The sequence below is a fragment of the Tamandua tetradactyla genome, chromosome 3 (genome assembly GCF_023851605.1).
Source record: "Tamandua tetradactyla isolate mTamTet1 chromosome 3, mTamTet1.pri, whole genome shotgun sequence".
NCBI lineage: Eukaryota > Metazoa > Chordata > Mammalia > Pilosa > Myrmecophagidae > Tamandua > Tamandua tetradactyla.
In genome coordinates, this window is record NC_135329.1 from 105,514,582 (window position 1) to 105,531,672 (window position 17,091).

General features: G+C 36.4%; 1 protein-coding gene across 1 annotated transcript in view; it reads right to left on the reverse strand.

Moving 5' to 3' along the window:
* MCM6 (minichromosome maintenance complex component 6) overlaps positions 1-17,091 on the reverse strand; it is a 60,537-nt gene that overhangs the window by 32,006 nt on the left and 11,440 nt on the right. The window contains exons 5-11 of the mRNA XM_077153674.1: positions 14,241-14,406; positions 13,263-13,408; positions 12,329-12,479; positions 10,179-10,320; positions 6,884-7,025; positions 3,003-3,110; positions 1,813-1,968 (exon numbers count right to left, since the gene is read on the reverse strand). Of these exons, the coding sequence (XP_077009789.1) occupies positions 1,813-1,968; positions 3,003-3,110; positions 6,884-7,025; positions 10,179-10,320; positions 12,329-12,479; positions 13,263-13,408; positions 14,241-14,406 (1,011 nt within the window). The remainder of the gene's footprint in view (positions 1-1,812; positions 1,969-3,002; positions 3,111-6,883; positions 7,026-10,178; positions 10,321-12,328; positions 12,480-13,262; positions 13,409-14,240; positions 14,407-17,091) is intronic.

A 17,091-nucleotide genomic window follows, 5' to 3' on the forward strand; every position in this document is an offset into this window, starting at 1 on the left:
AAATCTTATTAGTTAGGCAATACTCATTTCCATTTTACAGATGACCAAGTTGAGGCCCACAGAGATTATGTAATTTGCCCAAGTTCACAATAAGTAGCAGAGCTAGGATTTGAACACTCTAGCTTCAGCATTTGTGCTCTTAGCCACTATATTATCTCATGGATGTGAAAAGATAATCACCTTGGAATTGTTTATAACATTGAAAAAAAAAACATTAAAAGCATGCAACTTACTCTAATCAAATGGTTCAGGAAGAAAAATGTATAGACAGAGAGCAAATGAGAAAGCAAATGTTAATAAGTGGATTGGGTAAAAGGTAGATCTTTGTTCTCTGTACTATTCTATTGCTTTATAAGTTTGAAATTCTTTCCAAGTAAAAAAATATTGAGGTGTCCCCCAGAATGTTTTAAAGGTTTGTAAATTCATCTCCCCTGCTCCCAAAATCAATTTAGTAAGCCAAGTACAATCAGAAATATATGAAAATCAGACGACTCTCAGTTCACTGGGGATTAAATGACTATTTAAAATGTCATTTAAGGAAAAAACAAAGCAAAACTACATTCACATAATGGAAGGCTGCTTTTATGTAAATAATATTTAAAGTTCCATGGTAAGCAAGAGATCTGTACCATGCCTGATATAATGGACAATCCCCCATGCTCAGCAATTAAAAGTACAGCCTCCAGTATTAGTTCTAACAAACTGTCATTTTGTAGAAGTCTGTGCATATCTGAGCAGGGCAATGTGGTGAAAAAATACTTAAGTCTAAGTACAAATAACTAATAATTAACAGGTGAGACTCCAAATAAATCCACAATTTTACATTCCTAACTTAAAACTCTCATACAATTAGGGGAAAAACTTTTGGTATATGTTCAACAATTTGATGGAAAGAAATGAGAAGAAAAATGACTCATTATTTAAAAAAAATTTTCCTTGCCATCTCAAGTTTTTTCAAGCTGACTGATAAAATCACACAACAAAACTGGTTGTAAATTAACAGTAGTCGTTTCCTTAAAGAATAATCAACAACATTCTGTGCACTAGGATTACTTTCCAGAGACCTACAACCTCCAGTGGGGTCCTAGGCCAGATAATTCCTGAAATGCAGAGGGGCCAGCCTCTCCAGAACATCAACTAGTTCCATCCCCCTACCCCATATTACTGACAGCCCATTCCCATATGTAATAGTTAGAATGGGCATAGCCCAAATTACCCTTAAGAGTGGGACAAAGATCAAAGGAGAAGGTGGAGTTATACAGAGAAGGTAGGGTTTAACAAATGAGTATGATTGCCAAATCATTATACTGATATTTCTTTGAATCTCCAGTGTTTTGGAGAAGCTAATAGTAAAAACCTAAAACTGTGGAACCGTAACCCATACCAAACTCTGAAATCCATTCTATAACTAATTGTTGCAGTATGCTCTGAAATTTTTTTGCTTTTTTTGTATATATTGTAAAAAAAGTCATTTGTGATGATGACTGCAGTTATATGAAGATACTGTGAACCACTGATTGTACACTTTGGATGATTACATGGTATATGAGTATATAATACATCAATAAAATTGCATTAAAAAAAACAACCTAGCTATTTCTCAATAAAATGAGGTGGGACTATCAATTCAAGTGACTTCATTCTAAGTTGCTTAGTAAACCCTTTGACTAAAACCATGCCATCATGAGAGAAAAAGGTCAGTGCAGATACATGCAACAGCTGTTCAACGGTGCATACTGCAGTCTTTTCTCACTGAATTATTCAAACTGAAAAAAAAAAAGGAATGCTAAGAGTGACAGTTCATGTGATTACCTCATTACATTCATCCACAAGTATAAAGAAGAGATCAAATCGGGACATGATGGGAGCCGACAGATTTATGTTCTGTTTCAACGATTTTGACCTGTCATAGTGTCCACTGACTGGATTGGCTGCTGCCAAAATGGAAGTCCTGGCATTCAGAGTAGCCTGATGACAAAACAAAGAATTAACAGGTTTTAAAAGACATCTGGACTGGCCAATAAACTTATGGCAAAATGCTCAGACTCACTCATAATAAACTAAATGTAAACCAAAATAACAGAGAACCTCTTTTTCACCTATGGATCATCAAAATTAAAGTTTGATAATATAGAGTGAGAAAACTTCCATGTGAAGTTGGTGGTATGATACACTCTTCAAATCACCAATTTCTTATGAGGAATTTACCTTGCAGGTAGGTACAAGAAAGATGTATAAGAACCATTTCTGCATTATTGTATGTAATACAAAAGACTGGAAATGACCCCATATATATATATATATATCTATATATATATATCATATCTATATATATATGATATATATATATAGATATATATATATATATCACTCTATAGGAGTCTGATGACCCAAATGGGGTGCATACAATTGAATACCATAAAATAACAAAAAGCCAAGATTGATTAATATGTGCTGGTATGCAAAGGTTGCCAAAATAAAATTATGACGTTAAATGCAAGGAACAAAACTACATGTACTCTGCTTATATATGTATAAAATATATTCCTGAAAGGAACATAAGAAATCCAGTAGATACCTCTGGTTGGGAGATGCAGTGGAAGACTTCTCTTCTTAATTTTTACTTCCGTATAGTGTTTAAATTTCTCTTAACTGTTTGAATTTATTATTTTTATTTTTTAAAAGCTCGGATTCTAATATTGGTTACAATGGTTACTAATTACTCTCATTTAAAAATATCTTTGGTTATTTTTGTTAACAATTGGAAGCACCCTCTATCAAAAAATATAGAAACTTTATACATGGAAATTACTTTGTCATAGCAACACATTTTCACAATACCTTAAACAGCTCTTATAGTTTGGATTATAAATTTTCAGGCCTGTATTTTCCATTTAAATGAATAGCATTATATGGCGAAGTAATGAATTTCATTGCTTCTCCTCCAGTGGTTCATCAATTCACAAGGTATGATGCAATGGAACAGAAGTGGATACACATACCTTCACTCCTGCTTTAGTAATGGAGATAGTCTGCTGTTCCATAGCTTCATGAATAGCAACTTGATCCCGCACATCCATCTTATCAAATTCATCAATACAACATACACCCTGTAACCAAACAGACCTGGCATTAAAAACAAAAAACAAACAAAATAACTGCCTTTCAGATGTATAATGAGGAAGTAAACTCAAAAATTTTCCTAACACAGAGAACTTTTCCATTCACTAAACAACTGGAAGATCGTTAGGTAAGCATTCCTAATTTCTTCTAGCAGAGCAAAATTGTCCAATAGATTTCAGAGCTTGAAAGAACCATACATTTTTAAAAATATATATTCTTATTATACACAACAAACATACATTCGTTTTCTTCTTAATTTTTAAATTTTTTTTTAAATACCAAAAAACACCAAACAAACTTTTGATCATTCCGTTCTATGTATATAATCAATAATTCACAATATCATCACATAGTTGCATATTCATTATCATGGTCATTTCTTGGAACATTTGCATCTATTCAGAAAAAGAAATGAAAAGAAAACAGAAAAAAATTTATACATACCATACCCCTTACCCATTCCTTTCACTGATCACTAGCATTTCAAACTAAATTCATCTTAACATTTCAAACATACATTCTTGACATACATTCTACACATGGTGTACAATCAATGGCTAGCAATATCGTTACATAGTTCTGCATTCATCACCATGATCACTTTTTAAAATCTGCATCTCTCCAGCAAAAGAAATAAAAAAGAAAAACCTCATATATGCCATACCCCTTACTCCTCCCTCTCATTGACCACTAGTATTCCAATCTACTCAATTTATTTTAACCTTTGTTCCCCTATTATGTTTATTTTTTATTCATATTTTTTACTCATCTGTCCATACAGTAGATGAAAGGAACATTAGACACAAGGTTTTCATAATCACACAAGTCACATTGCAAAAGCTGTATCATATAATCATCTTCAAGAAACATGACTACTGGAACACAGCTCTACAGTTTCAGGTACTCTAATACACCATAAACTAAAAAAGGGATATCTATATAATGCCTAAGAATAACATCAAGGATAACCTCTCGACTGTTTGAAGTCTCTCAGCCACTGACACTTTCTTTTGTGTCATTTCTCTCTTCCCCCTTTTGGTCCAGAAGGTTTTCTCAATTCCTTGATGCTGAGTCCCAGCTCATTCCTGGATTTCTGTCCCACATTGCCAGGGAGGTTTACACCCCTGGGAGTCATGTCCCACATAGAGGCGGGAGGGCAGCAAGTTCAGCTGCCAAGCTGGCTTAGAGAGAGGCCACATCTGAGCAACAAAAGAGCTTCTCTGGGAGTGAAACTTACGCATAATTTTAAGTAGCCCTAGCCTGTGCTTTGCAGGGGCAATTTTCATAGGGGCAAACCCCAAGATCGAGGACTCAGCCTATTGATTTGGTTGTTCCCACTGCTTGCAAGAATATCAGGAATTCTCCAAATGGGGAAGATGAATTTTCCCCTGTTTCTCCCCATTCCCCCAAGGGGACTTTGCAAATACTTCTTTATTCACTAGAACTATACGTTTCGGTTCTTTTTTTTCCCCCTCATTAAACTCTGTTTTAATGGGTCTCAAAATTCTGTGACAGATTTTTGGCTCTTTCCATTTAAAAAATACTGATTATAAAACTAATAACTAATAACTTAAAACTGCCACATGAAAACAAATGGTCCACAAAACATTCCTTTTCTTCAGAAGGTTTTATGATGCCTTGTTATCATTAACCAGTCTTTTCCCATTAAAGTTAAAACAGTCTGAGACCATTCTTCTACTCTGTTTTTAGACTGGGGTGGCAGGCGTTATAGGTAATATTCATTTAGCTTTCTGGGTAGACTTGGTGACCTTGTCAGCTCCAGCAGCCTTCCTGTGTACTGCTTGATGACACTCACAGCAACTGTCTGTGTCTCATATCACGAATGGCAAAATGACCCAGAGGAAGATAGTCAGAGAAGTTCTCAACACACATGAGCTTGCCAGGAACCATATCAATGATGGAAGGCATCACTAGATTTCAGGAATTTGGAGCCATTTTCCAGCTTCTTGCCAGAGCAGCGGCAATCAATCCTCTCATTCAGCTCAGCAAACTTGCAAGCAATGTGAGTTGTGTAACAATCCAGCACAGGTGCAAAGTCAGCACTGATTTGGCCTGGATGGTTCAGGATAATCCCCTGGGCAGTGAAGCCAGCTGCTCCCATTGGTGGGTCATTTTTGCTGTCACCAGCCACATTGCCACAATGAACATCTTTTACACACATGTTCCTGACATTAAAGCTCACATTGTCCCAAGGAAGAGCTTCACTCAAAGCTTCAGGATGCATGTCAACAGACTTGACTTCAGTTGTAATGTTGACTGGGAACAAAGGTGACCACCATGCCCAGTCTGCGAATACCAGTCTCTACTCAGTCCACAGGCACAGTACCAATACCATCAATTTTGTAGCCATCTTGAAGAGGCAGACGCAAGGGCTTGTTAGGTGGACGAGCTGATGGCAGGATGCAACCCAGAGCTTCAAGCAGCATAGTTCCACTGGCATTCCAATCCTTATGGGTGACTTTCCATCTCTTGAACCAAAGTATTTTAGCACTTGGCTCTAGCCTGCTGTCACCATTCCAACCAGAAATTGGCACAAATGCTACTTTATAAGAGTTGTAGCCAATTTTCTTAATGTAGGTATACTGACTTCCTTAAAGATTTTCTCATATTTCTTCTGGCTTTCTGACTGTAAGGGGGCTCAGTGGAATCCATTTTGTTAACAGCAACTATTAGTTGTTTCACACCAAGTATATAAGCCAGAATGGGAAGCTCACGGGTCTGCCCGTTCTTGGATATACTAGTTCTGAATTTACTAACACCATCAGGACAGCAGTTAGTCTATGATGTGCCGGTAACTGTGTTTTTACTAAAGTTCTGTGTTCTGAGACATTAATGATGGTCACATGATACTTGCTGGTTTCAAATTTCCACGGGGAGATATCAATGGCGATACCATGCTCACATTCAGCCTTTAATTCAACCAAGACCCACGCATATTTGAAGGACCTCTTTCCCATTTTAGCTGCCTCCTTCACAGACTTTTCGATGGTTCTTTTGTCGATTCCACTACATGTGTAGATCAGCTGGCCAGTAGTGGTGGACTTGCCCAAATCTACACATTCAATAATAACAATGCTGACATGACTCTTTTCTGTTTCCATTTTGAGTTAAGATATAGCAACGGTTTTCATGACAACTGTGTTCTGGCAGCAAATCCCTTGTGAAAAATGTTTGATTCATTTTAAATTAAGAAAAAAACTAAAAACATACAGGCACTTATGCACCTTTATTCAACAACAGAACGTTGTGTAAACCTTAGTGTCAAAGGATTCTAGGTCACCTCAAAATTGATTCTGGGCTGGAGAAGTGAAGGTTAAAGATGGAACATAATGAAGAGCATAAAATGTATATCTATAACTTATATGACTCCAGAAATCTTTACTTGCAAGAAAAGAGCAAAATAGTAGCTCTTTTACACTTCTCAAAGTTTAGACACATTCATAGAGGTGTCATGATCTGGAAAGGAAAATATACTAGCAAGTACTACTGGCAGACAACCATATATGCTCTGGGCAGGCAAAACATTCTAGAAAGGCTCAGCAAGTGCTGATTAATGATAAACTAATCAAATTCTAGATTAATTAATTTAAATAAATTAATTTAATTCCTAATTAAATTCTAGATTAATAAAATTTATGAATTTTACTAAAGGATGCTTTTTAACAGAAGACATCTTTTTAACAGAAACTTTAATCTTTATGATACAGTAGGTATATCCAAGAGTGTAAAATGTTCTTACATTATCAGCCAACATCAATGCTCCAGCCTCAATGACAAACTCATGAGATTCTTCATCTCTCACAACTGCTGCTGTTAAGCCAGCAGCACTGGAGGCTTTGCCACTGGTGTAGACAGCTCTGGGGCTGAACTCTTCCACATGCCTGTGTAAGTGATCATAGAAACACATATTAATATGTGACCATGAAAAACATTTCTCTAGGAGTATCAGCTGACTGGAGTTAAATCAATTAGGAGTTTAAATTTTTGTTTAAGAACATATTAAGCATAAGCAATTCATAAAGATACGTCACAGACTTGAATAGGAAGACTTATCTCCTCTGGTCTTCTAAATGGATTTAAATTCATTCCTGTCAAATGGCAAGGTGAAGTTAATACACAACAAAAAACCTCAATTTTAAAAGGAGTCTTCAATAAAAAGATTACCTACAGTGAGCTATTAGAAGGCAATGCAACAAGAAAACAGAACTAAACTAAACTTGGGATTAATCCCAGAAATGAAAGCTTGGTTTAACATTAAAAAGTCAATATAATATACCATTATTAATAGAAAAAAGGACAAGAACCACAGGATCATCTCAGTAGATGCAGGGAAAGTATTTGACAGTATCAAATATCCTTTCATGATAAAAGCATTCAACAAACTAGGAATAGGAAAGACTTGCCTCAACCAGACAAAAGGCACCAACAAAAAAAAAAACCCACAGCTAACATCATAGTCAATGGTGAAAGACTGGATGCTTTCCTCTAATATCAGGAAGAAGACAAGGATGTCTACTCTCACTACTTCTGTTCCACACAGTACTGGAGGCTCTAGACAGGGTAAGTCAGCAAGAAATACAAATAAAAGGCATCAAGACTGGAAAGGAAGAAATCTTATCTATTACAGATGATATGACCTTGTATATAGAAAATCCTAAGGAATCCACTCAAAACTACTACAGCTAATTAATGAATTTAGCAAGGTTCAGCAAGACCAATATAAAAAAATCAACTGCATTTCTATCTACTTTTGATAAAAAATCCAAAAACAAAATTAAGAAAATAATTCCATCTACAATAGTATCTAAAGAAGAAAACATTTAGGAATAAATGTAACAAAAAATGTGCAAAATTTATATTCTGAAAACTATAAAACACTGTTGAAAGAAATTAAACACCTAAACAAATAAATACCTCATATTAATGGAATAGAAGACAATAGTGTTAAAAAGCCAATACCCCTCAAAATGACCTAAGATTCAATGCAATCTCGATCAAAATCCCAACTGGCTTCTTTGAAAACTGACAAGCTGACCCTAAAATTCATAAAGAAATATAAGGCCAAAATAATCTGGAACAGAAAAATAGATCTGGAGGACTCACTTTTTGATTCCAAAATTTGCACAAAAATACGGTAATAAAGACAGTGTGGTATTGGCCTAAGTGATAAACATGTATTAATAGAAGAGAACTGAGAGTCTAGAAATAAACCCTCATATTTACACTCAGTTGACTTTCAACAAGGATACTAAGACAATTCAATAGGGAAATAAATCAGTGGGAAAACTGGATATCCATAAGCAAAAGAATGAAGCTGGAAATTCTTCATTCTCATACAATATATAAAAATTAACTCAAAATGGACCAAGAGCTAAATAACTGTAAAACTCTTAGAAGAAAATAAAGGCATAAATCTGCAAATGATTTTTCTGTTATGATGCCAAAACAGAAGTTACAAAAAGTAGTTAAACTAGACCTCATCAAAATTAAAAACTTTGTGCTTCAAAGGACACTATCAAGAAAGTGAGAACTTGGTTATTTACATGGTTATGATTTCTACTACTGTTAAGAGGCAGAGTCAGCAAATAAAAAATGTTCTCAAGTTTGAGTTGCCACTAAATTTAGACTGTGAGATCAGAGCATTCTATAGGCCAAAAATTTTAAAACACTGCTGATACTGTAGGCTTAAATCTGAGGCAGGCATCAGTGGGGGAAAAAAAAAGAAAGACAACAAAGACTGAGAGATAATAGTTGCAAAGGATATATTAATAAGAGACATAAAATACATAAAGAATTCTTGTAACTCGATAAAAATAAAAAAAAACAATTGCAATAGACAATGAATCTGAACAGACGTTTCTTCAAGATTTTTAAAAAAACAACAACAAAACACTAGATTTACTGCCAGAGGCCAACAATGTAATACATCTTTTCTGGGGGTGGGGGAAAAGTGGACATGAGAGGGAGAAAGAATTCCTGTTCACATAAGAACATTATCTTTAAATCTAAAACTCAATTCTATATACCTGAGGGAGATAATATTTAATCATAAAACACCAAATCAAATAAAAATGTTTTATATTCTCGAACAGTGGCATGTTACTAATTTCCAGAATGACTAAAGGTATGGCAGCTTGACACAGTACAAGGAGAACAGGTTTTTGCAGTCAAACACATCCAGTTCTAAAACTCAGAGTCACTTGTCAGCTATGAGAAGTTGGGCAAGTAACTAAGGCTCAAAGTGGTTTCAGTTTTCTCCATGAAAAATGGAGATGGTATTACATTCTTGTCTGGGCGCTATAAGGATAAGACCTAACACGTATATACAGAATGAGGCACAAAGCAGGTGTTCACAAATGGTTACTATTATTTTGAGCTCCAAGAGTAACCTAATACTTACAGCTTCTGAAAATAAGCAAAAACTTCTAACGTATTATTTATGCTGATGAGATCAGCATAAAATATCTCATCCTCATAACACTGCTTTTGGAAAACATGTCCTTGATTCAGAACCTTAAAAATGTTTGCTTCTTAGTCTCAGCAACCCTGTATCTAAGAATCTATCTAAATGAAACAAAAGAAAATTCAAACTACACCGCACCTACTCTGTTAAATCATCCAACAGGATAAGGGAATTGATTCTGCAAGTTATTGTATACCAACAAAAAATGACAATTGCAAAACTAAAGAAACATGGAAAAATGTTTAGGGTAAATTAAAATTAAAAATAAAAGTATGTTATGCTGTAATTTGTAATCAAGAAAATACACATTCAAATATCCAAAGACTTGAAGATAGTATACAAAGTTTACAAGGGGATTGAGATTATAGACAATCTTTTCCTATTTCAAGAAATGTTTAAATGCTGGGTTCTACTAAAAAATTTGAAGGTATATTTAATCTAAGAGGGTTATATATTCTACACAGTTTGAATTTACACTCCTCTTCCTCTATTAAAGGCATATTAAGATAGCACAGAAAGCCTGGAACTATGTGCAGAGTTTTTCGTTACACTAATTTAGGCAAACACTTACTTCAAAAACTGGCTCTTAGCTGTACTCGGATCACCAACAATGCAAACATTTATATCCCCTCGAAGAGAGGTCCCTTCACCTGTTGTCTTTGGAACACCCCCAAAGAGCATCAGCAGGACACCCCGTTTTACTTCATCATTGCCTAAGATGAAAAGAAACAGATGAAAACGGTATGGAATTTTTCAACATGAAGTTAATCAATCACACAGCAAACTACAAAGGCAGGTTTACCAACCAAAAGAACAGATATATCTGAAACACTACATTAAAAAAAAAAAGCAGCAAACAACAAAAAACCTATAGGAAAAATATATGGCTTCTAAAACATTGATTTTAACTCTGTGAACTTAAAAGTTATGTAACTTCCATTGTAATGTCTTCATCTATATTGCAGATGTCAGATGCCATGCTCATTATTCTAAGAGCCTTTTCTTGCCAAGTCCAAGTTTAAGTCCCTCTTCCTACACAAGGCCTCTTCAACACCACAGTCCTCCAAAGATCTCTCCCCATAACTGAACTATTCCACTACTACAGTCTACCACATTTTTTAGTTCTTTCTAATAGTAGGTCTTGCCAGCTCATTCAAGAGAAATTCACTTCTTTTTTATCATCTATAGTGACCAACACATCTGATTGGACTGATATTAAATAAGCTGTAATTTACAGCTGCTTTTATCTAAGACCTACTCATAAATTCAATAGAAGACAGAAATGTGTAATTAAAAAGGAAAAAAAGAATAGCAACTGGATGTTTGGAATTGTGAAGTAAAATAAGCACTTCGCTGAGCTAATTATTATGACTGTACACGCCACCAACAAAGCACTAGGCATATTTATACAAACCATTCCTTAAAAGTAGAAAAAATTAAATATCTATTTCACAAATAAAACTTCTCTGATTTGTGACATATTAAACAAAATGTGTTGGAGGGATGGTGGTTTTAAAATACATCCACATATTTTATGATACTTCTCCTTTCGAGATACAGCTTAATTCTCCTTCCCTCGACTAAGGACTGAACCTAGTGACCTGCTTTTAGCAAACAGCATGTGGTGGAAGTGAAGGTGTTAATTTCTGACATTAGCTCATGAAAGGCTACACTGTTTCCCTGCCTTCTGCTTTTGGATCACTGGCTCAGGAGGAAGCCAACTGTCAGGTGATGAGGAACTCAAACAGTCCTACAGAGAGGCCCATGTGAAAAGGAAATAAGGCCTCTGTTCAACAATTAACACTAATGTGCAAGGTATGTGACTGAATCCTCTTAAAAGCAGATCCTCCAGCTCCAGTCCAGCCTCCAAAGTGACTGTAGCTCCTGGTGATATACTGAGACATCCATGAGCCAGAACCACCCAGCTAAGACTCTCCCAAATCGCTGATCCACAGACTATGAGATAATAACTCCTTGTTGTTTTAAGCTAAAATTTGGAGTAATTTGTTATACAACAACAATTAACTTATGAGGGTGGGTTGGGGAGAACAAGTATTAACATAAAGGATTTCAGTTCAATCCACTGATCAAATATTTAGACAGCGAAAAAAGGTTAATTTTAAGTGATTCAAAATATATATGTAAAATAGGGTAGTGCGACAGTGGCTCAATGTCAGAATTCTTGCCTGCCATGCCAGAGACCCAGGTTCGATTCCCACTGCCTGCTCATGATAAAAATACATATATATTTATAAAATAAACACCTGGAATCTTATGAGCGCTTCCCATAATCCAAATTGGGTATGGAAGAAATGGGCAAATACAAGAAGCATAAGCACAAACAATTTAAGTATACAATTTTTCAAACACACAAAGAGGATTTAATAACTGACAGTGAGCAACCAAAAGTCAAGAAAATGTGAAAAGAAAACTGATAAAGGCATAGTACAAGTAACCCAGGAATATCATGAATTTCCTCTTTGAAAATTAAAAGAAAAACAAAACCAGATCAATTTAGCACACTAGAATGCATTTACAGCAAGGCAAGCTCTGCCCTAAAGCCAGAAAAAAAGAGACTAAATTACCTTTGAAGACAGGGATCCTTCTAAACCCACTTAAAAGACTTACACGATGATTATATCCTTTAAGAAATCACTTATTGCTATTCATAATCATTATTTTGATTTCAAGTTTACGCCACAAAATAGAAAGAATTCTTACCATGTATAGTAGGGAATAGGCTAGTACAAAGATTATGGTACAGATTTTTATCTTGACTCATTTCAAACACTTTCTCCCACTCCTTCACAGTCATTTGGTTCTTAATACTTTCAGCAGTTTGTTCTTCATCTCTTAGCTCTTTCCCTCCAAACTGAGGGGTGGAGGAGAAAAGAAAAAATGTTGGTACAGAAGCTGCCAAAATAACATGACAGTGAAGGAACTTCACTATAAGCAAAACATAACCTAGGAGGTCAAATTCAGAATCTGTTGACAATAAAGGACTTTTTTCCCCCAAATCCCCAAACTTGCAAGACCTTTAATAATCAAGATTAAGGATCCGTTATTTGTCTAGAGAATTAAACAAAAAGTTAAAAAAAAGTTTTCTATTACTATTTAAAATAAATCTAAATGCTCAAGACATGAGCCACAGCAGACTAATTATTGATACAAAGATGAAAATGAAGTAATAGGGCACAATGTTCACCCTTTTAACAATACTGAACTATTTTCCAAACTCTTTCCCAGTGCTTTCCCATTCATGACATAAAACCAAGTTCAGTGAATAACTCTAATGCCAGGGATCCACTGCTCTTAGAAAGACTAATTTTCTTTACTTACCAGATTAGTAAATCCTTTTTATTTGTACTTCCAACAGGAGTATGACAGGGGAAATACAGTATTTTTAACAACCTGTACAACTTTTACCAATGTACTTAGAGCATTACACTCTCAGGTATGAAACAAAACATTTTCCTCAAGGTCAGACAGACAGACAAGAAAAGACTTGGTTTTAAAACTAAAAAATCTAATCTCAGTCCAATCCCCTACCTATTAACATGAATTAATCACTCAGGTATTTCAGAAGCATTAATACTTGGTGGTGGTCTCATGGCAGGTCTTTCTCAAACTTTGATATTCTATTAAGAAGACTTACCCTTGGGTTAGTTGGTGCAACACAGCAAGCAAGAAAGACCAGCCTATAAGAAAGGTCTCGAACACCAAGGGCCCGGAGTCCTCGAATGCCTTCTGTCTCATATCCATCAACACCACCGACACGAGAATCAGTTTCTGCACGTGCTCCTAAAAGATTGAAAAACAGTTGCTCCATCTCTCTACCCCATATTAGTGACAGACCCTTCCAGTATCAAAAATTTAGAATTGCCATAGCCCAAACAACCCCAAGGAGAGGTACGGAAAAATCAAAGGTGATGGTGGAATTATACTAAGAAGATAGGACTTAACGAATATGAATGCTAAATCATTACATCAATATCTCTTTTAGTCTCCAGTATTTTAGAGCAGCTAGAAGTAAAAATCTAAAATTGTGAAACTGTAACCCATGTCAAAGTCTGAAATATGTTCTACAACTAATTGTGGTGCTGTGCTTGGAAATTTATAGCTTTTTTGTATATATGTTATTGTTCACAAAAAAAGAATGAAAAAAAAGTCGACTGTGATGATAAAAAAGTATTTAAGCCCTCTAGCCTCCTATTTCTGGAGCAGCTACAAGGAATAATATGAGAGGATTGTATGATAGCCCATGACAAACTCTGGGATCTATCCTGCAACCATTTTTTGAAGAGTGCTTTAAACATTGTTGTTTTGTACATATGTTATACTGTATTATACAAACAAACAACAAAAAAAACAGGCGTTTCACAGCCAATTCAAATATTGAACATACTGAAAACTAAAATTCCTCAAACATATGAGATCTATAAATACTACGACTTCATTCAAGGCTTTGGAAACTCAAAACAGTGCCTTTTGCAGCAAAATCAATTCATTATTATTTTCATCATATACCCTCCAACTGGTAACCAAAAAAGAAGGCAGCAAAGATGTGAGGAGCTAGATTCTCTACAGTTTAAATAAGGGACAAATTGTTAAATTTGGGCGACAGATTACCGACCTGGTGTGCTAAGCTTGGAGACATCAGGTACAACAATTAGCATCCCTGTAAAGTCACACTTGTCACCAGCTTGAGCTGACTCCACAGCCTCAGCTCTCAAGATCACTTCTAAACTGCGGGGGATACTTCCTCTAGGAAGCTCAGCTTGAGTCTCCTGAATACGAACCTATCACAAAGATAAAGCAATATCCAAGAATGAAAAGAGAACCTTTTCAAATGCCCTAAAACCTAAATCAAATGTTACAAATGTTACATTTTCAACACTATTTTTTTATTGCAGACTTTTAATACATGTCAATGTTCATCCTCCAGATTTTCTAACCTAAAACTTCTTTTAGTCTAATAGTTTAAAGCTTCTAAAGAACTTTTATTCTCATTAAAAAATAAAGAAACATCTTTATTTATCTCTGTTCAAAATTGACTAAGAGACTTCCTGGAAGATGGCGGCTTAGTAAGACGCGCGGATCTTAGTTTCTTCTCCAGGACACCTACTAGGGGAGTAGAAACGATACAGAAAGCGCCCAAAGCCACAACAGAGATAAAAAGGACAGCGTACCCCATCCTGGAACGGCAGGCTGGCTGAGAGAAGCAGCTCGGGTGAGATCGCCGAGGCGCGCGGGCCTTACCGGGCGGGGTGGCAAGCAGCCGGAGTTACTCCCTTCCCCCTTCCCGGGCCGGCTGGGAGAATTGGAGAGGTGGTCCCCTGAAACCAAGGCGACTGGCGCCCACACCACGCGCAGCCCCCGGACCAACTGAGAGAATTGGATCGGAAACCCCCAGGCCGCGGAGAACGGTGACCCCGTGACTCCCGGGGAACGTGCACTCTCTCGGGCGGGCCGCTGCCGCTGGCGCCCTCCCGCCACGCTTGTTGCCCAGGGCCGACTAGGAAATTCGGACGGGCTCTTTCCCTGGCTGCGGCGACCAGCAACCCTCCCTGCGTTCGGACACCCTCCCTGCGTTCGGACCCCGGGCCGGCTCAAGCCGCTTCGGCTAGCGAACCCCCAGGACGGCGAGAGTTTTCCAAAGTTTAAGGTCCCACAGCACCTTTTACTGGTGGGACCCGCAGACAAACGTGTGCCACGAGCGCCACCTACTGGGCAGGATAAGAAAAACAGAACCCAGAGATTTCAAAGAAAAATATTACAACCTTGCTGGGTCCAACACCAAGAGAAATCTGAATAAATGCCCAGACGTCAGCAGCAGAAGATAACTGTCCACGCTCAAAAGATTGAGAATATGGCTCAGTCAAAGGAACAAACCAATAGCTCAAATGAGACACAAGAGCTGAGACAACTAATGCTGAATATACGAACAGAAATGGAAAACCTCTTCAAAAATGAAATCGATAAATTGAGGGAGGACATGAAGAGGACATGGGCTGAACATAAAGAAGAAATAGAAAAACTGAAAAAACAAATCGCAGAACTTATGGAAGTGAAGGATAAAGTAGAAAAGATGGAAAAAATAATGGATAGCTACAATGATAGATTTAAAGAGACAGAAGATAGAATTAGTGATTTGGAGGATGGAACATCTGAATTCCAAAAAGAAACAGAAACTATAGGGAAAAGAATGGAAAAATTTGAACAGGGTATCAGGGAACTCAAGGACAATATGAACCGCACAAATATACGTGTTGTGGGTGTCCCAGAAGGAGAAGAGAAGGGAAAAGGAGGAGAAAAACTAATGGAAGAAATTATCACTGAAAATTTCCCAACTCTTATGAAAGACCTAAAATTACAGATCCAAGAAGTGCAGCGCACCCCAAAGAGATTAGACCCAAATAGGCGTTCTCCAAGACACTTACTAGTTAGAATGTCAGAGGTCAAAGAGAAAGAGAAGATCTTGAAAGCAGCAAGAGAAAAACAATCCATTACATACAAGGGAAACCCAATAAGACTTTGTGTAGATTTCTCAGCAGAAACCATGGAAGCTAGAAGACAGTGGGATGATATATTTAAAATACTAAAAGAGAAAAACTGCCAACCAAGACTCCTATATCCAGCAAAATTATCCTTCAAAAATGAGGGAGAAATTAAAACATTCTCAGACAAAAAGTCACTGAAAGAATTTGTGACCAAGAGACCAGCTCTGCAAGAAATACTAAAGGGAGCACTAGAGTCAGATACAAAAAGACAGAAGAGAGAGATATGGAAAAGAGTGTAGAAAGAAGGAAAATCAGATATGATATATATAATACAAAAGGCAAAATGTTAGAGGAAAATATTATCCAAACAGTAATAACACTAAATGTCAATGGACTGAATTCCCCAATCAAAAGACATAGATTGGCAGAATGGATTAAAAAACAGGATCCTTCGATATGCTGTCTACAGGAAACACATCTTAGACCCAAAGATAAACATAGGTTGAAAGTGAAAGGTTGGGAAAAGATATTTCATGCAAATAACAACCAGAAAAGAGCAGGAGTGGCTATACTAATATCCAACAAATTAGACTTCAAATGTAAAACAGTTAAAAGAGACAAAGAAGGACACTATATACTAATAAAAGGAACAATTAAACAAGAAGACATAACAATCATAAATATTTACGCACCGAATCAGAATGCCCCAAAATACGTGAGGAATATACTGCAAACACTGAAAAGGGAAATAGACTCATATACCATAATAGTTGGAGACTTCAACTCACCACTCTCATCAAGGGACAGAACATCTAGACAGAGGATCAACAAAGAAATAGAGAATCTGAATATTACTATAAATGAACTAGACTTAATAGACATTTATAGGACATTACATCCCACAACAGCAGGATACACCTTTTTCTCAAGTGCTCATGGATCATTCTCAAAGATAGACCATATGCTGGGTCACAAAGCAAGTCT